A 26115-nucleotide genomic window follows, 5' to 3' on the forward strand; every position below is an offset into this window, starting at 1 on the left:
TATTGAAACATGCTTTGCTTTTTAAAAAGAACAGCAAAGTCTACACGAAATCAACATTTGTAGTTTTGCATCTCAGGATCAACCAAAATGCAGGAAAGTGCATAGACATGAGAAAAATATTGATAGACTTTATTAGAAATAGAGCCTAAAGTACAATCACATATACAGACTTGATGAAATCACCAAGAAAAAGGGCTTGCTCCTAACAAAAATATCTCATTTTCCACATCTCTCACCCATTGGCACACTCGGTTGCAAGTTTTGATTGCCAAAGCCTGCACAGTTGTTAAAACCCAAGTCAGAAGGCATATGGATGCATCTGATGCTTAAAACAAAATGATATAAACAGCCATATAAGTAATTTCTAGCCTTGGCTAGTCTCCTTCATTTATGTAACAAGCAAAAGGCATATGGGAGATATCATTATATGAAATAAGTACTGACATCTGAGAGGAAATGAACATATGGAATAAACAAGAAGAGAAAGGCACATAACAAGTAACTAGTCTCCAAGGAGAGTTGTTTGGCATTACTAGTCCAAGAGTTCGATTACATATTCATCTGCAAAGGGACCTCAACAGTTATAGCACTCGCATACAAAACAGTCACGTCATTAAATTCAGTAAATATAGAACTCCGGTTGGATATTTGACCCACAATCAGAGTACAAATGGCTCAAGATTAGGGGGTGGGGTAAATAAAAACCGTTATGATGGGGTTTTAGCCAGCCCAATCGATGGACCACAACACAATCACGGAGAAGATATTCAACAGTCAGATCAAGAGAGCCATTCCATTTTAGGATGAGACAGCAAGCGAAACTTAAATTTATGTGAGAAAGGCGTTGTCGCCCGAGAACCATGAGGATTAATCGACTGGGGTGTTCTCGTAACGCTCTCGGCTTCCATAGGAAGCAGGTGAGGAGATTGGAACCCTCAGCAAGTAACCCCTAGCAACGGTCCTCTGTTGAATCCCTGCGGGTGGAGGCCCTTCCTCACGAGCCCCTTGAGACCACCGCTGATACGATCTCTCCTTCCCCTGCATCCCTTCAAACTGATGACTGAATTGATTCCTATGGTGCTGGCAGTCACTACTTTGGTCAGAAGGAGGTGGATGACTCAAGTAAGGTGATCACATTAGGAAGATCAGACGAGATTACAGATTGGTTGATGAAGCCCCACACGGACGTTTGTTTGCAGGCTGAAGGTCTAGTCCAAGACGCATGCGGATCTTTGCGTCTACCACCCCTTTTGGCCGGGGAGTTGCCGCCGCTTGCTGACTGCTCTCCCCGATGCTTCCCATGTGAGTGCCTCTCCCCTAGCCTCTCCAACTGTTGGAGGAACGACCCCTTTGCAAAGGTCTGCTTCAGACGTCCAGGAATTCGTCCATTCAGGTAAGTGTTTGGCTCTTAAGATGTATTCCTGGTTTCCTTTGTTCTTCTGGTTGGGAGCAAGAAAGAGGGTCATAAGTTCTGAGGATGAGAGCAGAGACTACATTCCCTTGGGATGTTCTTCTACCTCGTAGGTCTTGTCTAGGTCAGTTAGTTGGCATTTCTGCTGCTAGGGTGTCTTAGTTAGGCTTTTGTTTTGTCATATAAGGTTGTCTAATTCTTTATTTAGGTGTTCGCTGTTCCAGAGTCTGTAGGGTTGTCCTGCACACTGATCACACATATCCAAGCCATGGCTATCAGGGCCAATGCTCCACGTCAGGGACTGGGTCATCCTCAACCCCAAAGAGTCATACAGCAGCACACATAGGCCATGTTGGAAAGCATTCCAACACGTTGGCCGACATTAGCAGTGCCTAGGCTACTATGTTGCATCAGTACGGATACGAGTGCCGGAATACGACACGGGGTATCGATTGTCGGATTCAGCAAACGTCAAAAAGAATGATTAGTGGATTCACCAAAATATTTTAATCAATTCTGAAATTTGATTTATTTTTATATAATAATATGGTTATAACAAGTAATATATTGAATATTTTAATAGGTTAAGTACATATAATATTTTATTTCCATTTAAGAAACTCAATATTAGGATGCGTAAAACTCAAAACATGTGGTAATTGTATACTTGTGGTAGTAACATTCGGAAACAACAGATAAAAATGATCTCGAAGTGTCTCAGAGAATCTTGAAGTAATGGAATCCGAGACGTGTCCGACATGGATTCTTCGCCCATTGAGAAGAATCCATGTAGCATTGCCTGGCTAGGATCTATTTCCCAAATATATCCAATATTTTCAAAAGACTGATTTTATTGCAACATTTTGATAAAACGACAAAATCGTGAAATAATCCCGCGATTTTAAAAAATAGTGATATTTTCATTTTAATCATTTACTATGATAATATTGTGATATTTTATATATTTTTTATTGGGCGATAATATTTTCATCCCCCTTGCAGTACGCATTTGCCCCCCTTTTAACGTGATTTGACGTCAAAAAGCGTTAAAGTTGCCCACTGTTCACATTATAAGGGGGGCGAATGCGTACTGCAAGGGGATGAAAATATCATCTCCCTTTTTATTTTATACTTTTCTTAGATTATTTATTTTTATATATTTTTAAATAAATTTATTTTTATCATTTTCCCCTTATATGAACCTGGAAAAAAATATCCTGAGATTTTTCCTTCCTGAGAAATTTCCGAGAATATATTTTAACTTAGGCTAGGATCAGGAAGTACTTGGGGTAGAAGCTCCAGGGTGCACAACACCACCTAGACCTACCCTCACACCCACACTAAGCGATGTCAGGGCTAGGGATTTAGATCTTGATGACTACTTAGAGGGCGAACCTAGCCTAGATGATTTGTTGAATCTTATGAGGAGCCGAAGCGATACCGTGATGGACCCCGACTACATTTGGAGGATAGGATAGTGCGAGCCTTAGAGGGATCTAGAGGCTACGGGATCTGAGTTGATATTGGGGATTTTAAGGGTCACCTCAACCCTGACGTATTCCTTGAATATGTTAGATAGCACCGACCACTTCTTTGAGTGGAAAGACCTCCTAGAAGATAAAAAGAACAGATTTGTTACCATGAAACTCAAGGAAGTTTCCCTTGTTTTGGGGAAACATGTCCCGAGTAGGATAACTCAAAGAGGGGGAAGGCCAAGATCAGTAGTTAGGCCAAAATGAAAGAGAAGATGAAAGGGAAATACCTGCCATACCCTCTACTAGAGACTCCTTAGCCTTAAACAAGGGGCTCATTCCGTGAGGGAATACATGGAGTGGTTCCATCTTTTAACAGCTTGTAATGCATTGGTTGAAGATGAGTAGGCTACTACTCGATACATCAATGAGCTGCAAATTCAAATCCAAAAGTTGTTTCCCTTCATACCCTCATCACCGTTAATAATGCCTTCTGATTGCCCCTAAAGGCCAAGAAGATGGCACATAGTTTTCAACGAAGGGACATTGAGAGAGGCCCCTCTAGCTCGACATCTGTGACGAGCTGACTGAGCCCCGCTCTTCCTACCAAAAGCAATGTTTCCAAAATCCGAGTAGGTGAGACAAGCCTTGGGTGAGGTCTCCTAGGACCCAAGCCATCCACTACCATATTTAAACGTTTTAAGCAAGGTTTTAAATTTTGGTTTTGTTTCGGTTTCACTCAGCACGGAAAAGGAAACATTTCGGTTTCAATTGAAATCTTGTAAAAATACGGAAATGTATGAAAACTTATGCAAATGATGAAATTTTTTAATCTTTTAAAAAGCATATGCAAATGATGAAATTTTAAGATGAAACTTTGGGAAATGCTAGAATAAGCACAAATACATACTAAGAAACCATCACATAAGTAACAAAATAATCCATAATTGCTTAATCACATCGAACACCTAGTGACATGTGTTGTCGTACATGTCCAAAACAAAAGTCAATAAAGAAGTATAAGAAAATACAATGACCAGCCTCCCTTACAAGGACCACGACTCTATGTCAGTACCACATAGAGTAGTGATGTATTATTGGTCCCATGCCGATACAATGACCCGTCTCCCCAATAAGGGACCCGACTCTGTGTCAATACCACGTAGAGTAACGATGTATTATTGGTCCCATGCCGATATGACATCACATGCATAAGATACGGTGACTTGGCTGTGCAGTTCAATGATGTTGCCTACCAAATATCATTCTCTACATTAACGAAATGAAACGAAATGCAAATAATATCTTTCCATTTTTTTATCGTTCCGAGCATTTCGGTCGAATTTTGGGGATTTTGGTCAAATTTTGGGAATTTTGGTCAATTTTTTTGGGAAATAATGACGTGAAAGGAAATTATGTAGATTTCGTTTAGCTGGAGATGGAAATGGAAACATTTCGGTCGTTTCAGGGAAATATTGGGGAAATTTAAAACCATAGTTTTAAGTATGCGAACCATGTCACATGTCCTCTGATTGTTCACTTAGAACATTCAATCCCCAACATAGCAGAACAAGTAGAACATGAGGATCAAGCCGACCCCAATGAAGAGCATGCCTCCCATGATAAGACTGCTCGACCAGAGGTGACAGATGAGCTTCAGGGAAAGCATGAGGAGGCTATCCTAGATGGGGATCATGTGAGAGCCGTTTGTGTGATTCATCGCGATATAGCGTCCCTCAGACCTTAGACATGGATGAATCGTTGAGAAACAATATTTTCCATATCAGTTGAACAACAGGTGGGATGATGTGCACTATAATTATTGATAGTGAGAGTACTGAGAATTTAGTCTCAGCCATTATGGTAGATCAGTTGTGATTGGAAACCAAGAGACTTGCTCGCCCCTATGAGATCTCATGGATCAAATGCGAGTTCAAGGTCTCAGTTAATACTTGCTGTCAATACTTGATGTCTGGTAGACTTTTCCATTGGGAATGTTTATCGAGACTCGGTTTGGTGTGAAGTAGAGTCATCAGAGATATATCATATTCTATTGGGTCGTCCGTGACAATTAGATCGAAAGGCCACCCATGACGGTGAAAAGAACACTTAGTACTTCGTTAAAGAGGATAGGAAAATTCAGTTAATCCCCTTAAGGGAACATCCTAGACAGTCGAATGACTTGTTGACATCATTAGTGACGATGGGCGTAGATACTAGGCTCCTTGATGAGAGAAGAACATGATTTTTTGAATCGGTATTAGTGTGAGATGAATTGTCAGTGATCTCTTTTTAGATTCCATGAGGATCCGTACTCTATAGTTCCACTATTTTCTCCTACGGATTTAGCTATCCGCCAGGGGCGTTGTTGGCTTCAGTCAAGATGTGATGTGGTTCAGTGCAAGACGAGTCAGTATATAATTCAAGTAGAGCCCATTTTCATCAAGATGTTATGGTCTCCAACTCCAAGATGTTTCACTCCATTCAGGTTTCCGCAGTTGACGTACTTGAGTCATGTCTAGAAAACTTTGTAGAACCAAATGGGAAATATGCTTTAGCTTTGTAGTACTAATCATTTGCAGATGGATGGGCTGACAGAGGTGGTTAATCGCCGATTAGGGACTTTACAGAGATGTTTAGCTGACAAGAGACCTCATCATGGGACTTGATTATGCCTCAAGCGGAATTTGCTAACAGTTCCATCAATTGACTTCCTAGTACGCCTCCTTTAGAGAGAGTACAGTTTTCCCTTTCCCCGTCTATTGAACCATACACCCCTTTACCTTTCCCCGATTAGTGTAGCGATGAGGCCAAAGATCTTGTCTATCACAATGAGGAGGTACGCAAGAGGTGTTGAAACGGCTGCACGCGAGTCACGAGTAGTACCAAGTAGCTAGAGATCAGCGCCATAGAGGCCACAGATTCAGTACTGGGATTCTGATTATGGCACTATTTTGACATGATCATTTCGCGACTGGAGCCCCTCATTCCATATCCTTTGGAGATTCGCCAGTCTTTCTTCATCGCTTGACATCTTCTGGAGATTACTTCATAAACACCTGACCCGCTGAGGGTTTATTTGGAGATACTTAGTTTGCTGGTGAGGGCAAGAGGTCGTGTTTTCGAATGTAGCATATCTTACTTGATGGAGTCAAGTTCTTCCCATCTAGGGAGAACTGATGTGATCCAGCTTTGATCACCTCACTGTTTATGAGACTTTCTATTTCATTAGTTTCTATTTTGGACATTTATGATATTTTAATGATATTTTGGACATTTATGATAGTTTCTATTTTTAGAGCACTTTCTATATTGATCTTATTTTTACTTCGGAAGCCAACATGTTGAGGTTGTCCACATTACCCAGAGCCCACACCACCTACCATTACGCTTGTCATACTTATACCATGATCATGATACCCATATTAGCCTTGAGTGATTGTTTTCAATTCACCCTTAAGTTGGTGCATTTAAGCCATTAACTAATGACTCAAATGATTATATGCTATGAGCTAATAGCGAGGACCCACCAGCCCATCACTTAAAACATTATAAAAGGACGCCTAATGGGCAAGAAGCCCTAATTTATGGAGTGGAATTTTGTGCAAAGCAGCCTCCCCTCTCTCATATTCAGCCACACGTGGGAGTTTTTCCATTGCCGCAGAAGGGAGAAACTCCCCTTCGGCGCATGGTGATATCCCCCTTATCTTCTCCCTTTCTCCTCCTTTCCTTCCCTCTTGACTTCTCCATTTCTTACATCTTCTTTCTCCTTCTCTCCCTTTTCTTCTTCTACTCTACTTTCTTCTTCTCCTACTTCCTCCTACGTCTACTTCTCTCCTCTTGCTTTCCCTCTCCACACACCCCCCCCCCCCCCCCCCCCCCCCCCCCGCTCTCCTTTTCTCATTCATATTCACCTCTTTCTTTTCTCCCTTCCCATTCGGTTTTCCCTCCTAGAATAGTCGATTGATTGTTTTGCACGACTGCAACGAACAGCCCACACCTCGTTCTTTCCTTCTTTTTTTTATAGGCACGCTGGGAATGAACCTCTGACCTCAAAGTTGAAAACCAAAGCCCTAACCAATTGAGTTGGCTCAACCCCCTCTCCTTTATCATCCCTTCTCATCTTTTCCTCTTTCTTCTTTCCACATTCTTCCATGGTGTGATCTCCTTTTCAAACCATCCGACAGGTTGCAGTTATCTATTGCACCAGTCCTTTCTCCTACTTCCCTTCATCTCCTTTCCTTTCACCCCTTCTGATCAACTTCCCTTGTCTAACGTCTTTGTTGTCCTATCCCGGCCGTCCTTAGGACTGTTCGACAGCCAATTAGGACCGCCATCATATAGTCCCATTTTCTCATCTTTTCCCCCTCGTTTCTTGACTCTCCACTATACTTGCAACAATTTTCCCTTTCCGTGGGAATACCTTGCTTTTCTGGGGTGGGCATGTGCATTTTAACACCATATTCTCACTCCGGCCTCTTTATATTGCTGATTGCCACTGCTTTGGACTGTTTGGATCACCCTGACTTCTCCACTATCCTTCTTGGGCCTCCTCTACATGAGATTTGAGGGCTAATGTGCCTCATACCATGTGAGATCTTGCCTTTATTGTTTACAACCTTATTAGACTTCATTTTGATCCATCGAGACCCTTTAGCCAGCTACTTTCACACGTGTTTTATTCTTGAGACCGATTACCCTAGATAGTTGGTTATTCGGGCCCTAGAGCTTATGTTTACTTTGCTTTCAGTTTGTAGATAGACCATTCATATTTGCTGCCCATATCTATATATTGTTCCCGTTTTCTAAATGGTATCTATATATTGTTTTCTTTTTGGTGTGAGTTGTTATTACAAATGCATGTTTAGGATAGATGTTAAGCTTATTGCTGAATTATCTTAACAGCTAACTTAAAGTAAAGCTCCTCACGCTATTTGATTAACTTCTTGAATGCTTAATCGGACTTTTGGGGCTGGTTGCACTATTTTAACTTGAAGATTAACTCATCAAACTCCTAAAGTTCTCCGGAATAACCCACGAAGCATAGGATTTGTATTTTGTACCATCTACCCGTCATAGTTCAAATCTGAATTGAATGAGGCCCCAACACCCAGAATCTGATTCGAGTAATGAGGCAATGACCTGATATTGGCTTCAGCTGAGCTTTCTGAATTATCCCTGAATAATGGTGTAACCACCCTTCATCAATCAGGAAATATGTTGATTTTGGTTATAATCAACCCATCAGATGATTGGACCACATGAATTCAACTCTACCCAATGGTACGTTCATTAACATATTTCTTCCATGAAAGCTAGCACAACCAGAGAGATTCTCTCTCTCATGAAAGCTAGCACAAACAGAGACTCTCTCTCTCTCTCTCTCTCTCTCTCTCTCTCTCTCTCTCTCTCTCTCTCTCTCTCTCTCTCTCTCTCTCAAACTGCGAAGGTGAGGATTTTGGAAAGATCAACCCAAAACAAATGTGACCTACTGATGGTGGCAAATATAATCAAGAAGTAGTCATACATGGATAAAGATCGTGATAGTAAAGTTAGCTATGTTACTGGCACTAGGGTGGGCTGCTGGGTAGATCAGCCTAAGGAATTTTGGTATTGTTAATAGTTAGTACCGGCAAGTAGGCAGACCAAATACTACTAACAAAATCAGTACGGTGATGACTGGAAATTATGTAGCTATGTTACTGGCACTAGGGTAGGGCTGGTGGGTAGATCAGCCTAAGGAATTTTGGTATTGTTACTCGTTAGTACTGGCAAGTAAGCAGACCAAAATACTACTAACAAAATCAGTATCTAGATGACTAGAATTTTTTTGTGAACAGGATAGATGACTAGAAATTATTAATATATTATGTTTGCAAAGGTCATATAAATCACCAAAAAAATTGGACATTCCTACTTTATGAGCTACAGTATACTTGCATATGATGAGCGTTTTTTATTTATTATAAGAAACAATAATGATGTATTATTTATATTTGTGATTCGTGAGGCTTTTTGAAGCTAGATCCACTCATTTAGGAAGGTGAACCCGCTCCCAAACACCAAACCACAAGTTGAGAGCAAATTTGAGCAGGGAAAATAAATCCCCCCTCCCAAAAAAATAAAATAAATAAATAAATCCCCCAACTCCCCTGGGAGTAACCCTAAATTAAATATAAAGTCTCCAATAGCTATTTCTCAACCCCAATCACATGCTTAGCTAAAAGCAAAGGCAGAAAAGCAGTCAAGCTTCACATTTTCCATAGAAATATCTTTATTTGGTATTTAGAAGAGGGAGAGTGCAAGTATCTGGAAAGTTGATGGCACAAAAGTACAAAAATAATAATTTCATAAAGTAATAATTAATAACTTGTACTTTTGTTCTCATTTTTCATTAGTTTCCTAATACGAAAATTGACTAGTTCAAAAAGAAAGAAAAAAATGATCGAACCTTGTCTGCAAGTGGATCAAATGCTGCATAAAGTTCAAAATCTTGAGTGATCCAGCATAATAGAACTGCAACATAGTAAAAATCAAATTAAATGTTAGGGTGGAACATTGGAGATAAGAATAAAAAAGTAAGAAGTTTCAAAGAGAACACTTGAGACTAAGACTCAAGCAATTCTCAATTCAAACAAGGCTGACAAGTTCTAGTGAAGAGTCAACTTTCCTGATCACAATGTGTAGATGTGTGGAGAGGACCATATAAAATAGAAAGCAATAGAGGACAATTGTTATAGAATTTGGGCCAATAGTGATTGGAAGGGATAAATATGGCCATAGTTCATACCTTCTAGGTCCAGATAACCACAGCTTTCTTGCAAACTACACTAACTAAAACAAACCTACTTACCAAAACCGATTAATAATTTTATAGTATATTGAGGCAGGTTTATACTACCATGCCTTCACATAATGGTTTACTGTTACATTCTAACTTCTCATTTATTAACCACTAAAAACAGACAAGCTAGAGGTGTTGAGTTTCTCTACAAATTTTCATTTTTCCATTTCTTTACCTTTGGTTAGTTTAGATTGGCTAAATCTGTCATTTTGAGTTGAGTGGATTTGTAGTGAGAAAGCCATGCAGTGAACTGATATTTTAGATCTTCAAGAAAATATCAGTATGTAAGAGGTTTACACACGAGATAATATCCACACCCCTCGGTCTTGCCCCTTTATTTTAATGAAATTGCAACCATTCAAAAAACAAAATTATATATCCACACTCCTTGTCTTGATAATGGCATTTCAAGGAAATTGGGGCAATCTCAACCGCTATGTAGTTCTGTTTTTTTAATTAATAAAATTTGGATTATCATTTCAAGAAAACAAACCAATGCCATGGAGCTCCTGTCCACCAAAAGTTGCAAATAATTAAAATAAAACAATAAACTCTGGGAATGAAATTGAATCGACATATTTTATTTTCATTTCCATCATCAGGGTTATCTAAAGATAAGGATTTCCTACCGTAATTTTCATCTCTTCTGAACTGTGTTTTATGTGGCCCTGTACCTCTTTCATGCATAGAAGCATATAGCTTTTGATAAGCTCTATATAATCTGCAAGCACAAGAGCCCTATCAATTTACCATTGGAAGCATGCAGTATCTTTAGAACATGAGAATGAGGGGCAAACAAAGTTGCCACTGGCCCACTGGATCCAGCAGTATAACCTTTTTTGTTGGTTGGAATTGCTTATAGGTGGCGAAAACTCTGAAGACACATACTGATCGAGATAAATGCTTCGATATATGAAATGCCAAAGCCCAGCAGGGCCACCAATGCCCACATGGGCTTGTCCGAGTCTGTCCGAGGACCCTGATGGGGGTCTATCTTGCCCCAAATGAGGAGATGAGGAATCCAAGCGAAGAGAAGGGTCAGTAGGCAGATCTTCAACACGGAGACCACCATCCAGCAAGGATCTCTGAACTTCGCTGAGAACATTTGACTTCAGAAGGACCATCTCGATGCGAATCCTACGTAAAAGTACATTTTTTAACATGAGAAAATAGCATATTGCATGTGCAAAGTAACTAAATGTTACTGTAGAATGGTTTAATTTTCAACCATGTCAATGTTTTGTCCAAAATATATTTTGTTTCTCTTATTCCCTTATAACTAAAATCATTTTGTGAATCTGTATGCCCACAAATATTAGAGACATGTAGTCTACCTGCAGTCCTTGAGGTGATAAAAGGCATCTGAACTAGTAGTGAGAAGCATCAAGTATGTATCAACCTGAAAAAGGAAACCACGAATGTTGGTCATAACAAATTCCTAACCAATCTACACTGAAAGCTGCAAATTCAGCCAATAAAAATTTGATGCACAGGTAACAAGTGCAGACCATACATTTTGTGGTCAGAACAATTTTCCTCGTTCAAAACCAAAACTATCTGACACCAATGTACTAATCAATGTGAGTATTATGAATCCAAGTCCCACTCACATCAAGATATTGGACATAGGCATATAGAAACGCCATAGGATTATATCTTGGCAAGCAAATTGGTGAGAATGATTCAGATGTCCTGCAGAGGAAAATGAAGAGAATGTAAATATCAACAAAAACTCCATATGATCCAGTTCTCTAGAATGCAAAAAATATGTCGCCAATTATGCTTGCTTGATATCATAATGCTGATTTGCTTTAGCCAAGTTGTTCATATAAAATGTACATCACGGATGTGATAATTTTTGGCAGCTGATATAGTACTATAGCAATAATCATAAAGATTTTCTTGCATGATAAACAGGTTGGATAAAAAAAATCATCTTCCTTAGCTTGACTCAAACTCAAATTTGATGGAAATTTGTTGGGTAACCCAGGGCCGGAAGGTATAGGTAGACTAAGAGATTGTATGGGTAAGTGGTTATATCGGTTATTTCAGGTGTGCAGGGCATTAGGGATTGTAGGGAAACAGAGATTCTTCCCCTAAGACAAGGAGTGAAAATCTTATTGGCTCCATTGGTCCTGCTCATAACCGAGCGAAATTATCAAAATGTGGTACTTTGGGTAACAAGGGTGATTTCCATGATGGATTCGTTAGTTGTGGGTTCTTGATTTACAAATCCTTGATGTAAATATGTAATTACTGAGTCACAGTCGCTGTGTCCATTATATAGTTCTTCCTTATTTTCTATCCTAACTTTTTTTTTGGCTACTGTTAAAAACAAAAAAGAACCATAAAGACTTGAAAATGTTGCATGAAACAAAAATAGCAAATTTTGTACAGCCTGCTAAACGCATTACCAACATCACTGTTTCAAATGCTAGCATCAAAGCTACTGTGAGGAAAAGGAACCTCAAGGCTGACAGGAAAATTGATAGTAAGAAAACATTGTTTCATGTTTATTGGATGGAAACCACTAGGATAATGTAAAGATTTGGTTTAGTTAGTTTAAAGTTCCAGGCGCCGCATATTAAACAAGAGTACTCAAGCTCCTGTTTCAAATGATAGATATTACAAAGTGCTTCATGGAAAAAATACATTTTATCACACTTCTCAGCTCATTTGATCAAGAAAGAAGACAAAATAAATAATCAACATGACAAGCTCTCAAAAAAAATTTCACGTGCCTGAATGATTCAGAAGACAACACAAAATTGGAAAGTAAAAGCATATCATCAGGATGGAGAGATGCCTTCTGCGCTCCTACCAGACTGATAACCTGCAGTTCACGCCATATCATGCTTCAAGGGATATCCTCTGAAATGATATAATAAAGATCGACACACATACAGAAAATTTCCTAAAGGTGGAGACATAGATTGAGCGTAGTTTTTTTTGGTAAGTGAAAATTTGATACGAGAAGTAGAATTATGAGACGTAGAAAACATTGTGGTTGAAGTTAATAGGAAGAATTGATTTACATGGACTTGTTTAAGTAATACATAATTTTTGATAGACAACTAAATCTTATCAAGGAGAGATGAGAATGAGTGACTACCAAGGTTTAAAATTTCAGTTTCGGCTATGTCCGAAACTGAAATTTCAGCCGAAATTAGGTAAAAAAAAAAACAAATTTCATTATCAAGCTGAAATTTTCGTAATTTCAGCCGATAATTTGGGAGGAAAGTAAATTTCAGGGAAAAAATATTTTAAAATTACATTTTGGCAGAAATTTTGGATTTTGGCCGAAATTACAGGTTTGTCATTTCGGTGTCGTTCCCAACCAAAATCCAAAATTTCGACCAAAAATTAGGTATTTCGGCCGCAATTTAAAACCATGTGGCTACGATATGGGAAGCAAGTCCATAAAAAAAACGAAGGTCTAAAAAGTCCATCTTGGCTACTGAGTCTGCAACTCCATTAGCCTCCTTCAATACACAAACATGACATATCGAAAGACTGATATTATTGGATCTCATCTATAACAAAAGTTTCGGACAAAGCCAGCCCACATGTAAATCTGTCATTCATCATTAACAACTAAATGTAGTGCAAGAGAATAACAAACCTTGTGCTTACACATCAATATTGCAAACAGAACCCCAGAATCAGCAACATCTTGCAATATAGCACCGGCAGCTTGCCTTGTTGAATAAGCAAGAGGAAGGCATGTATATGCATGAAGAAATGTGGCGGGATTCCTGAAAACAAAGAACAAAAATAAGCATAACTGGAACATTCATTATAAGAACTGAATGTGCCCATGGATTTAAATTTGGGTTTCGGTCCCTACAAAAACCGATTTTTTTTTCCAAATTTCGGTCATTTCGGCTGAAATTTTGGTCAAAATGACCAAATTTCTGCCAAAATCCAAACCAAAATCCGAAAATTTCAGATTTCGGTCCCAACTGAAATTTCAGATTTCAGCAGAAATTTAAAATAATGAATGTACCTTAAAATATAAACTGAATTTTTTTGGGTGCATAAGCAGTTTTTACTACATTAGTGAAATTTTATAGCTATACAAGAAATGGATAGCAAATGAACATCATCAAAACAATAAAACATACTGTAAGGATCCTACAATACCACATGTGAGACCAGTGCATCACTATAAGATTTCCGAATTAATGGAAAATAATGACACTAAAATATTAATCTTTCAAGCTAACACTACAATATGAACATTAGAGCATGCCATCCTAAGATTTTTTTCTCGAGCAAGTGAATTAACATAGAAAGGAAAAAACCAGGCTATTAAAGGCTACAGAAATATACAAAAATGAGCACACCATCCTCACATCATAGTGTAGAGGATTAGTGAATTGTCAATTTTTAGATCCATCATGTAATCATTTCCCGGAATCATCTAGGGAAGAATCAAAATAAAAGATAGAAATACATGAAGCAGCTAAGTTTTCCTGCACCCTAGGCGATTCTCTGAGATGAGTCAGAAAATATTATCTACTCAGGGCTCAAGGCAGCTGGCGAGAGGGGAGTTAGATAATATTATCATGGAGGGAGGCTCTCTTAACGTAATTAGATGGTTAGAAAGGAGGCACCCGCACCCTTGGCGATTCTCTGAGATGATTGACGAGATATTGGGTATTGTGGAGTGTCACCAGGTTAGGTTTCATCATACTCAGCGGTCAGCTAATGCGGAGGCGGAGAGACTAGTTCCGGTTGTAGTTGATCGCCCTTCGCTAGAGATTTTCGACAATTCACCTCCTGATTTTGTTTGTTCTATCTGTTATCTCTGCTCCCTCGACCTTCTCCACCGTTTCTTCTATTGCACTATCTAATCAAATACCATCATTTAAAAAAAAAAAGTTCTCCTGTCTTTCAACTTCATACATCAATGATGCATCATACACTATGACACTCCAAGTAAAAACAAAGTCTCTTTGCACCAAGTAATGGCACCAATGTCTTAAAGAGTTTGAACCATCACATAGAACTCCATAGCATATGTTGATGAAAATCGACCAATGAATGAATTTTTCGGCTCATGATACATTGAAAAAATCAGGAATATCAATCTTCAAACCTGCTAATCTTCAACCCAATCCTCCGCCGTCGATTTTCTGAGTTTGTCAGAAAATCTACTCCATGTTCACGATCTCTCCTTTAAGATGAGGATTTAGAGAATGGTGATCAAGATCTTAGACCAAAACCCTCAAAAATCAAGAAATAATAACAGCTGTATTTATTCTATAATCAAAAGTGAATTTTCAGTAGAAATAATATACCACCGAACTTTCATGGATTCTAACTGAATTACAGCTGATCAATTTTCAAGAATTTTAAGATTGATAGATCTCTCCAATCTTCACAATTAATAGCTAATGTAACTCTCTTGAAACAAAGATATGTAATCCCAACAACAAAATGTCAACAATATTGCAACCACTAACCTATTTATATCATAAGAAGTTGTCATCAAAATCATGTGCGTAAATATTAATTACATGAACCTCCGTGCGCCTTGAACCAACTTCTACAAGTATGCGTTCTGAAATGTCTATGAACAAAAGGTGTTTCCAAGTAAGAGTACAAGTGCAAAGGGCTTAAGATATTTGGCTCTGCAACTGCAAATTGCAGAAAACACCAATATAGTAGAGCATGCAGTAATACAATGGAATGAAACTCTTAGACATGAATGCAGTAATGTTTCACAAAGAATACAACAACAACAACAAAACAGTCGAAGATTATCAAATATTATCTCCTTCGCTTTCCAGAGGGAGTCCAAAATGTTTGATTCAGCAGCAATAAAACGAGACACATAGTTTCAGTTTAGACAACATAAGAAATGTCAGTATCAAGGTTGCAAAGGCATAATGATAGTAGGGTCAGGATATCCCCGCCCTCCGAACCGGACGTGAAGGTCTCCCCTCATTCGGCTCTCTGCAGGGGAATCTCCACTCACTGCTTCCCCTAATATCCCTCCCTTTACCACTACCACATCATGGGCACACTATTTTTCACTTCACAAGAAATTAAGTACAAAACAGAGTGCAAAAAGACAAACCAACTGAAGGAATGAATTAAAGAGGAGAAGACGGCATCCGTTCCTCCAAGCAAAGGCGTCATGTCAAACTTCGAATTCTTCTCAAAGCATCTATTTACTGACTTTGTCAAGATTAGTAGAATCTGCATCCATATCACAAAAAAAAAAATGTTAGAGATTGAAAAGGAAATAGCTGAAACAAGGAAGCCACTTCACGCTAAGCTGCTACTAGTGATATAACTATCCAGAAGGAATCATGAAAGTACCTGACCATAGATAAGCTCTAATTGCCCCCTCAACGCCTCATATGGCTCTTCGGTACAGCTAATACAGACCAAATAAATTGGACCCTTCACAAGAAAAATTACCTGAATATGCAACAATTTCAAGTCAACATACTAGATAGCTGGCCTCTAATGATATCAGACATACCATATGAAAGGAAAATGGATCTTGTTAAAGTATAAAAGATTAAATAAAGCCATCTCCATCCGCTTAAGCTTTTGGAGTAACTGGTTGTTTCACATGGTATCAGAGAGCCAAAGGTCCTGAGTTCAAACCTCCTGGATAGTAAAAGTCCACATGCAATGGCCAAACCCAAAAGAGGGGCCACATGTGCCACATGTAGGCCAAGAAGGGCCACACGTGAGGGGGAGTATTAAAGTATAAAAGATTAAATAACACCATCTCCATCAGCTTAAGCTTTTGGAGTAACTGGTTGTTTAACGGATCTGACACCCTTCTCCCAAACCATCAGGTAGATTGAGTCAGATCCTTAGTCATGATATGGGACACCAACCTTGTATTGCCACAGCTCCTTCTCAAAACCTCCTACAGAGCAAGGTTTTAAATTTCGGCCGAAATACCGAAATTTCAGATTTTGGTTGCGACCGAAACTGAAATCCCCTGAACCCGAAATTTCAGCAAAATGATTTTTTTTTTTTAATATATGATTTTTCCGAAATTTGGGTTGGTAATTTCAGCTGAAATTTCAAAATAAAAATTTAATTCCTTTTTTTCCCGGATTTCTGCCGAAACCGAAACCGAAATTTAAAACCTTTCTACAAGGACTCAAGAGGTGTTCTATACAACATATGAAACTTAATTGTATCACTTATGATGTATCCACTGACCCTTTTCTACAGCCTCTATCTTGGATAAAATGAGAGTTAAATTAACAAATTGGTACGCTTAACTTGCCAATGTCTTAAAAAGGGCCAAAATAATGCCGGGAACACAGCTGAAATTTATAGCAAGGAGGAGCTCTGCCACGTCAGTACGCAGTGTATCCACTAAGTATCTTTCACATTTCTGATATATCTAAGATCAACCCCAAAGTCCCACTGCAAAATATTACCTAGCAAACTCGGTGATCAGCAGTGTCAACCCAAATCAACCAAAAACCTAATGAATTTCTTGTATGAGTCAATACCACACGAGAATCATACAGGCTATTGAACACTCGGCAGTATTATCGTTTACTCAGAGGAACAGCCAAAAAATCAGACAAAATTTCTATTAACTATTGTCAATAAGGTTTTGAAACCCCTAGTGAAGGTATCCTTGGTATGCTTTGTTAAACTGCCATTTACTCTAACAGCTTAAGCCAAAAATCCACATGCGATGGTCGGCCCAAAGTGGGACTACATGTGCCACGTGTTTGCCAAGTGGGCCACACGTGCGGCGGAGTGTTAAAAGTATAAAAGATAAAACAACACCTTCTCTAACAGCTTAAGCTGTTAGAGTAAATGGTAGTTTAACATGCTTAACTTGCCATTGTCTTAAAAAGGGCCAAAACAATGACGGGAACACAGCTGAAATTTATAGCAAGGAGGAGCTCTGCCACGTCAGTACGCAGTATACCCACTAAGTATCTTCACATTTCTGATATATCTAAGATCAACCCCAAAGTCCCACTGCAAAATATTACCTAGCGAACTCAGTGATCAGCAGTGTCAACCCAAATCAACCAAAAACCTAATCAATTTCTTGTATGAGTCAATACCATACGAGAATCATACAGGATATTGAACACTCAGCAGTATTATCGTTTACTCTGAGGAAAAGCCAAAAAATCAGCCAAATTTTCTATTAACCATTGTCAATAAGGATTTGAAACCCCTAGTGAAGGTATCCTTGGTATGCTTAACTTGCCAATGTCTTAAAAAGGGGCAAAACAATGACGGGAACACAGCTGAAATTTATAGCAAGGAGGAGCTCTGCCACGTCAGTACGCAGTATACCCACTAAGTATCTTCATATTTCTGATATATCTAAGATCAACCCCGAAGTCCCACTTAAAAATATTACCTAGCGAACTAGGTGATCAGCAGTGTCAACCCAAATCAACCAAAAAAACTAATCAATTTCTTGTATGAGTCAATACCATACGAGAATCATACAGGTTATTGAACACTCGACAGTATTAACGTTTACTCAGAGGAACAGCCAAAAAATCAGCCAAATTTTGTATTAACCATTGTCAATAAGGTTTTGAAACCCCTAGTGAAGGTATCCTGGGACAGCCAATGTCCCGTGACTAGCCCTAAAACCCCTCCTGAAATAGAGCTTTTTTGGGCATGAGGAAAGCTCACATAAGAAGGGAAATTTCAGTAAAAACACGGAGAGAGAGAGAGAGAGAGAAGCCATTGTAACAACACGCAACAGGAGTGATGATGGCTGTAGGCAAGAGATTTATTACCGGCAGACCAGCTTACAAGGTATCCTTAACAGCCTGAAAACACCTTTTCATGGGAAATGGAGTTGCTTTACAGGATTGAAAAGTAGGGAACTAGCTAGAGCTGCCAGCTCAAGTGCATGGCAGTTCATTGGCAAAACTATTGGCGAATACAAGCCCTGTAGTATACACTTAGGCCATGCATATCTGAGGGTGTTTAGGAGAAATATCGAAGATGCCAAATTCCAATGTCACTTGGATTGTTAGAGGAGGAACATATCTCAAGTCTCAACCTTTGAATCCAGTACAAGAGTGTGGGTTTGGGACCGTCGGTTTTGTATCAGGTCATTCTTTAAGTTTCTAGTTCTAGTGGCCAAAGGACGTAGTCCATTGCTCTTAACTAAAGGGTGGGTGTTCCACTAAGGGCGAAAGCATTTTATAGACAGTTAAAACAGGACAACATTTGTACCAGCAACAAGTAGAAGAAAAGGGTGTTCTGGCTTGCAATTTCGTGGGCTGGAGGAAGATGTTCTGGGCCTTGGAGGCAGTGTCATATAGATGAGATAGTGAAAAGTTATAAGGAATTGGATGTTTCTTTTTCTCGTTACTCGTATTCCTAGATCAACTAATAAGTTGGCGGACTTGTTAGCAAAATTGGGTGTCCAGAGGGGTTGAGATGTACAAGGGGCAACCTCTGCCCCCTCTTTTTTGAAAATTAACAATCCATTCCATTGAAAAAAAAAAAAGATCATACAAAGCAAGGGGGAACAAGGTGTCCCCACACCATGATTATACAGATCTTACATAGTTTCCAGAATTACAATTAACCCACGCCAAAAGGCATCCAGAATCTAAGGGTTGTTATCTACAGGACCAATGTGAATTACAGGCGTTGCCTCCAAGCGAGCCCCCTCTTTAGCAAGAGCGTCCGCAGCCGTATTGGCTGAACGTCGTTTGTGGGCGATTTTGGGACAGATAACACATACAAGGTCCCGCATTTCATCGATAATATGTGAGAGACGCCACGGACCCAGACATCGACTCAATGCCTAGGCGATAACATTGGCAGACTCACCTTCCACCACGAGTGGTCTCAAATTGTGTTTGTCAAACCATCGGAGTCCAAATAGTAGTGCTCTAGTCTCCTGTGAAGACCCCATTATAAATGATACAGATAAAAACATTCATAGTTGGAGTGATATTGGCAGTTATAGTTACAATAATGTTGATGATTTATTTGGTATCAGGGACATTTGGAGTTTCATCTCTGACCTCGTTAGCATCGCAAATGCCGACGGGACCCGAGTAAGACAGAATGGTATTTCCCAATTGTCCCGAATTATACCACCAATGCCCGCCACACCCGGATTACCAAAGGAACACCCGTCAAAATTGAGTTTCACCCACCCATCCTCCAATGATATCCAAGCAAGAGCAATAATAGTATGATGCCTTCTCCCGGATGAAACCGATTGCCAATTTTGAACTATATGGACAATCGAATAAGGAATCCCTACCTTTGCCTTTGACCAGGCAGCAATGTTTAGCTTGATGTCAAGAGCGATGAGAGCCCACATGCGTGCCTTATCCTGGAAAATTCTTCTATTCTTCTCATTCCATAAATGCCATATGACCGCATATGGGATAGAGCAAGGTTATAAATTTCGGTTTCGTTACCGGTTTCGGGCGCCACAAAAATCGAAATTTCGACCGAAATTTCGCTCGAAATTCGGCGGCTTAATAAAAACAAGATTTTATTTGTTAACGAAATTTCGGCAATTTCGGTCAAAATTTCGGCAATTTCGGTCGATAATTATAAAGTAATTAAAAATAAATAAAAAATGGTCGAAATCCCTAAAATTTCGCACGAAATTTCGTCCGAAATAATAACACGTTTCGGTTATGTGCCATTTCGGTTTCAGTCTCCACTGAAACCCGAAATTTCGGATTTCGGTCGAAATTTAAAACCATGGGATAGAAGACCACATTGTACTACCGAAACAACCAGCAAAAGCCCCCCGCCCAAAAACAAAATGAAGTCAGAACCTTGGAGATCCGGTAGAGAAGTACAGCCAACATACCAAAAAAAGGGACAAGGTTCATCCATACAGAAAAAGAGTGAGGACAGAGAATGAGGAGGTGGACAAGTGTCTCCTCGGCCCCCTGGTAGAGAACACACCACGTTGCCATACGGATACATCAATTTTCAGGCGATCACAAGTGTTTAGACACCTATGGGAGACCGTCCAAGCAAATGCAAGGATTCGGGGCGGAATGAAAGGGTTTCCAGATCCTACCATGCCAAGAGGGAGTCACCCGTCATTCATCCGATTAAAGAAAGAGCGAACCTCTGCCCCCTTTTTATTTATCTTTTCTCTTTAATAAAATGTGTTATCTTGTGTAACGAAGTGGGGGAGACAAAATTCATTTATTCATCTGTTAGAAAGTAGAAAAGTATGGGGTGCCATTTTGAAGTGGTCATTAAGTAGTTGGGTGTTCTCTAACTTAGTGGCAAACCGTTTCATTGACTGGTCAAGCAGCCCAACCAGTTTTAAGCAACTGTTTATGGAATATATCCTCCAAGTTGTATTCCTCAGAGGAACATTGCTTCCCTTTCCCATAAAGTGTTCACTAAGCAAAGTTGGAAGGGGAGTCCAAAATTTGGCTCGAAAGACCCATCTCATAAAAGGAAGTCAAAGAAGCCATTTTTTCTCTGAAAAGAGACAGAGCCGCCACTTGATGGCTTCTGCCTAGCCTTCTTCCAAGTAGTTTGAGATTGGACTAAAAAAAGATACCATGTATTTTTTATGAATTTTTTTTAAGGTGGTGTTTTAAATAGATGAATGAGTGCCAGTTAGGGATGCAACTCCAGTCGATAAGATCCTTATGATTGACCTTCCTCACCCATAAAATAAGACCAGTGTTTCAAAATGCGGATGCGGGGTCAAAACACGGCCAAAGCAAATCCTAGCCAGCTTGGTACGACATGATCGAGTACTCGGTTAATGTGGCCGAGTACTCAGTTGACGCGGTCGTAACTTGAGAGTTTTGATTAACTTTGTAGGCCAAAATGCGGACTCGAATAAGAACGTGGCCAAGGTAAAAAGCAGTCAACTTGGGAGAGTTCATGTTGACACGGGGTTGTTTTATAACTATGCATAAGACAATTGCCAACCATTGTGCGTTGTGCCTTGCTAACACCGAGTCTGACGATCACCTGATGCTTCAGTGTAGATTCACCTCCCTGGTAACATCGCGGACCATGTTGAGTCATGGGATTTTGCCCTTTGGCCTCCCATAGTCAAGATTCTTTGGAGCCCTTATTTTGTTACCATCCTTTGGCTGGTTTGGGATGAAAGAACCAAGAGTTTTCAAAGGCACCTCAAAGGGAGTATGCAGTTTGCATAGGCAGATTTTCTCGATGGTAGTTTAGTGGGCATCGATCATTCCTTACTTCAAAGGAATATCAATGTCTTCTTTCTATAGGTCTTGGGAGGAAATCAGGCTGAGCAAATGTTCCAAGGAGAGTCAGCGCCTTAGTTGAGAACCAGACCCTCCAAGGAAATTGAAATTGAACTTCGATGGCTAGAGTCTTGGTAATCCCGAATCAAGATGGTATTGGAGGTCTTCTAGGGACTACTTATGGTGGTACATTTTGAGCTTTGTCGGGTCTGATCCGAGTAAAAAACTAATGAGGATAAGTTCAGACACTTCTTCATGATGTTAGGATTTTGGATCAGACACTGCTGGATTGGATTATTATTGAGGGTGACTCTATCAATGTGGTCAGATAGCTGAGACAGGATGTTAGACACTCGTGGACATTTGCAGATGCCATAGAGGAGATCCAGGACACCCTGGAAGATCATATTATAGTAGAGCTAACTCGTGTCATCTAATTATGATGCAGACCCTCTAGCCCATTTTGGGGTGTCTAGAAAGTCATCCTTCAGCTTGATTAGTCCATTTGACAGTGTTACTCTTACAGGTCGTTTTGTTTGATTTTGACTGTTCAAGTTCTGTTTGATTAGCTTTTTTATCTCACTTTGTTTGTTTTTATTTCAATTTTGATGTTTTGCACTTGACTATAGCTTTTTTATCTATCGCTTTGTTTCTTTATTTCAATTTTGATGTTTTGCACCTGACCACCTCAGTCATCGGCTTCGCTCACTTCATTAATAATAGATCATTATTCCAAAAAAAATGTTGTGCTTTGGGCTATCTGGACCAAAAGGCATATCTTTGGAGAAAAGAGTTTGCAACAATGGAAGTCAGCGAGACATAACAAGAATTCTATTTTTCACTGGTGGTTGGTTGGAAAGGGATTTTGGGGATCACAACACAAGATCTTTTGGGAACTTGGACTAAAAGGGATTAGAGGATCTTTAAGGAAGAGCACAGGCCAAGTTAAATAACGAATGATACCAAAATTCTAGAATTGAGTGACCAGCTATTAGAAAAGAATTTTGGGGATTATAATACAAACTCTTTATTGTAAATCAAAAGACATGATTTTGGGGTGAACACGAGAAGATAGAGTGGTAGCAAGATCGTTCCCCTCCAAATTCTACCAAGCTAAATTTTGATGGTTGTTAAATTTGCCAAGCTGGGCCCGTGAAGTCTGTCAAGTCAGTGTTGCGGTACCATAAATGAATATGGACTACTTCTATAACTGTGGGCATGATGCCACAGATCCAGCCAGAAAGCAATCCCCTTGCTGACCGGCTAGCCAATATTGGATTTTCTTGCAAGGATTAATTTACATGAACTACATGAATGATGTATAGCTTCAGCCTCCTAGTCGTAGGGGCCTCACATTATTTTTTTCTTTTAATAAAATTTACATCACATGTACATGTATCCCTTTTTCTTTTCTTTTTGCAGCGAAGAGGACATTATTCACTGAAAACAATTGCCAATTAAAGCACAAGAAATGTTTTCCATTTTTAATAAAGAAGCAAACTGACCTGATGTTTTCCCGCCCTCACAAACTTGACACAATCTCCACTGAAAAGAGGAGAATGAGAAAAATAAACAAAATTCTTCTTTGAAAAATCTTCAACTAGATTATTTAACCTAACAATGATAATGTAAAGCTGATTTTAATCATGTACCCATTCTGCACAAATGAAATAATGGCTTGCAAGGTTGCCGAGAATCCTGCTAGCTTATGTTCATCTCCATATCTGGATGTACATTAAAGACATCTGACATGAATGACAGTATTCTTCACGGAAATTAATATCAACCAGATATTTCAAAATTGAAAATTCTAACTTGGTTAAGAGGTAAGGCAAACCTAGAGTATATGGGTTTCCCAGAATGGCTCAACACAAAAAAATGTTTCTTCCTCTTCCTCCATGAAATTGAAGCATCATCCTGCACTTCACATATAAATAAAGCAGTCAAATAAGTAAACCCAAATCTTAAGCACCATAAAAGGCGAAATTTGTGGTGGAATCAAAACAAGAAAAATGTGTGACCAAAACTTCAATCAGAGCGTAAAAAGCTTCAGCCAGAGTTTAAGATTTAAGAAGCCGAGTCTCTCAATTAATCCAACAAAACAGATTTTGCCACAAGGCTTGAGATTTTGAACAAAAAGAGCAAATTAAAAATATAATTTTCTATGAAATATTGAACAACAGGTTTTCTACAACATATCAAACTCACTCTGGAAGAATGATTATAAGCATGTACAATAACAACCAGTCCCCAATATTTTAATATCATGGAATCTCTCTTTGCCGCCAACCCCATTCTGAGCCTTTCTTATGCAAAACAAAAAAAATTATGTTAACCTCACCAGGACCATCGGGTAATTGTTTCTAAGATTCAGGGCAACAAATTCAACAACAAATTTTCAGTAATATGTTCAGCAAATGCGGCAATAAGTCCTATGTGTAAACCACATTTCACTAAATGTCAGTCTTACACTAACTGTGGGAGGTATCACATTTTTTCATATTTTCCGGTGCCATGATCACCCTCTGATTACTGGAAGAAAATTAAATATCTTGCGACAGGAAAGTAAGCTAAAGAGCATGACCAAATGTCTAAAGGGATAAGCTTCATATGTCCTACCTCTTTGTGATGGTTTCACTTTGATGACACAAAAATAATTGCATGAGCCCAGTCCAGCATGACAAAGGCAAATAAGTATGTATTGACTTTTTAGTGGAGAGCTAAAATAATAACCAAATGTCAAGCTAGAGTATATTGAGGCCTTTCTCTTTTTGTTTCTATGCCTAATTCCTTTGATTGGTCATTTACTGTCTGTATGAGGCAGCACCTCATACCCCCTTGCTATGTAGCTTTGCTGGTAGTCAAACAGCGTTTTTTGTTCTCAATGGTGCCAAAACTTCCTAGTTCTCAATGGTGCCAAAACTTCCTAGAAGGAAAGAGAACTAGCCACAACTGATATGGTTAAAATCAAACAAAGGAAAAGGAAAACATAGAAGCCAACGTAATTGGGATTCTCGAGGGAAAAAACAAGCAGAGGGTACCTAGACACACGGCTTCAAGCCAAAGAGCCCGCATCAGCATTGACTGACTGATAAATGAGTTGAAAGGTGGTTGAATTCTGATTTCAGTATGGTGACATCAACATGACATTAAGAGTATGGGCCAATTTTGCCGCTTCTCGGATCAGTTTCGGACCTTCTTCTTACTGTCCTTTTTAATGAAGAAGCTCCAGGATTGGGGTTATTCCGAGGAATTTCTATAACTGAAGAAAATATAATGCTAATATTATGAAGATACGATCTGACATGATAAAATATGGGAGATCTAGTCAAATCTCTTTTTTTAATTTTTTTTTAGTACTCTTCAGTTTTTTACTTGAATTTCTAAACAGGTACATCGAAAACCTAGAATCTGATTCTAGTCTACTTCTCAATTTGTGCGTGTCATCCTTGCCCATGCTAATCTTCTCTGTATCGTTCCAAATTAATCGAATGTCTCCAAAGAGACCTTATTCTAGTTTATTCAAATCTAACCCCTTACAATTTACAATAAGGAGCCTATAAATTAACTCTCTCTCTCTCTCTCTCTCTCTCTCTCTCTCTCTCTCTCTCTCTCTCTCTCTCTCTCTCTCTCTCTCTCTCTCTCCCTTTAATTGTAACCGGCCGCTTTTTTACTTGCAAATCCCTCTCTCTTTACTGTCCCCATTTTAACTATCGTATTTATCCACAGCACAGATCACCATCCTCCTCCTCCTCCTCCTTATCCTCTCTCAAGTCTCAACAACAAGCTGCAAATCTGTAACATATACTTGTCTTTATTTCCCACTCTTCTCCCTAATTTTTTTTAACTCTTCAAGCCTGCTTCCATCTTTTATTCCCTGCCTTTGTGTTTCTTTCCTCTGCTCCTTACTACATTGTAAATAGGACAGAAGGTCGCGCCATCGAAGGTCCATGAACAATTGGAGGCCAGTGGTAATGTACGCCAAGTGAGAGAGAAGAGGATTGACACAAAAGATGGATTGAAGGGCTCACCGTCGAAGGTCCATGAACCATTGGAGGCCAGTGCTAATGCAAGCCAAGTGAGAGAGTAGAGGATTGACACAAAGGACAGAGGCCATTGCTTCTCAAATATCGAGGAGCCAAAATTTTATTTGATGATCAGATGGGGCTCAAGAAGATGTGGGCG

The 26115-nt window shown here is 39.3% G+C and overlaps 1 protein-coding gene and 1 pseudogene across 1 annotated transcript in view; both read right to left on the reverse strand.

Moving 5' to 3' along the window:
* The window catches only part of LOC143849131 (SAND family protein), a 28645-nt gene continuing 2530 nt past the window's right edge, over nucleotides 1-26115 (reverse strand). The window contains exons 2-14 of the mRNA XM_077358179.1: nucleotides 23768-23847; nucleotides 23583-23654; nucleotides 23436-23475; nucleotides 16058-16159; nucleotides 15813-15934; nucleotides 13350-13482; nucleotides 12469-12560; nucleotides 11338-11419; nucleotides 11062-11126; nucleotides 10562-10864; nucleotides 10357-10448; nucleotides 9335-9399; nucleotides 1-275 (exon numbers count right to left, since the gene is read on the reverse strand). Of these exons, the coding sequence (XP_077214294.1) occupies nucleotides 180-275; nucleotides 9335-9399; nucleotides 10357-10448; nucleotides 10562-10864; nucleotides 11062-11126; nucleotides 11338-11419; nucleotides 12469-12560; nucleotides 13350-13482; nucleotides 15813-15934; nucleotides 16058-16159; nucleotides 23436-23475; nucleotides 23583-23654; nucleotides 23768-23847 (1344 nt within the window). The 3' untranslated portion in view covers nucleotides 1-179. The remainder of the gene's footprint in view (nucleotides 276-9334; nucleotides 9400-10356; nucleotides 10449-10561; nucleotides 10865-11061; nucleotides 11127-11337; nucleotides 11420-12468; nucleotides 12561-13349; nucleotides 13483-15812; nucleotides 15935-16057; nucleotides 16160-23435; nucleotides 23476-23582; nucleotides 23655-23767; nucleotides 23848-26115) is intronic.
* LOC143849213 (U6 spliceosomal RNA) lies at nucleotides 25342-25437 on the reverse strand (annotated as a pseudogene).

This window comes from Tasmannia lanceolata, unplaced genomic scaffold (genome assembly GCF_043159265.1).
Source record: "Tasmannia lanceolata isolate RefF3 unplaced genomic scaffold, GAP_Taslan_0.1 ptg000016l, whole genome shotgun sequence".
In the NCBI taxonomy this organism is placed as follows: domain Eukaryota; kingdom Viridiplantae; phylum Streptophyta; class Magnoliopsida; order Canellales; family Winteraceae; genus Tasmannia; species Tasmannia lanceolata.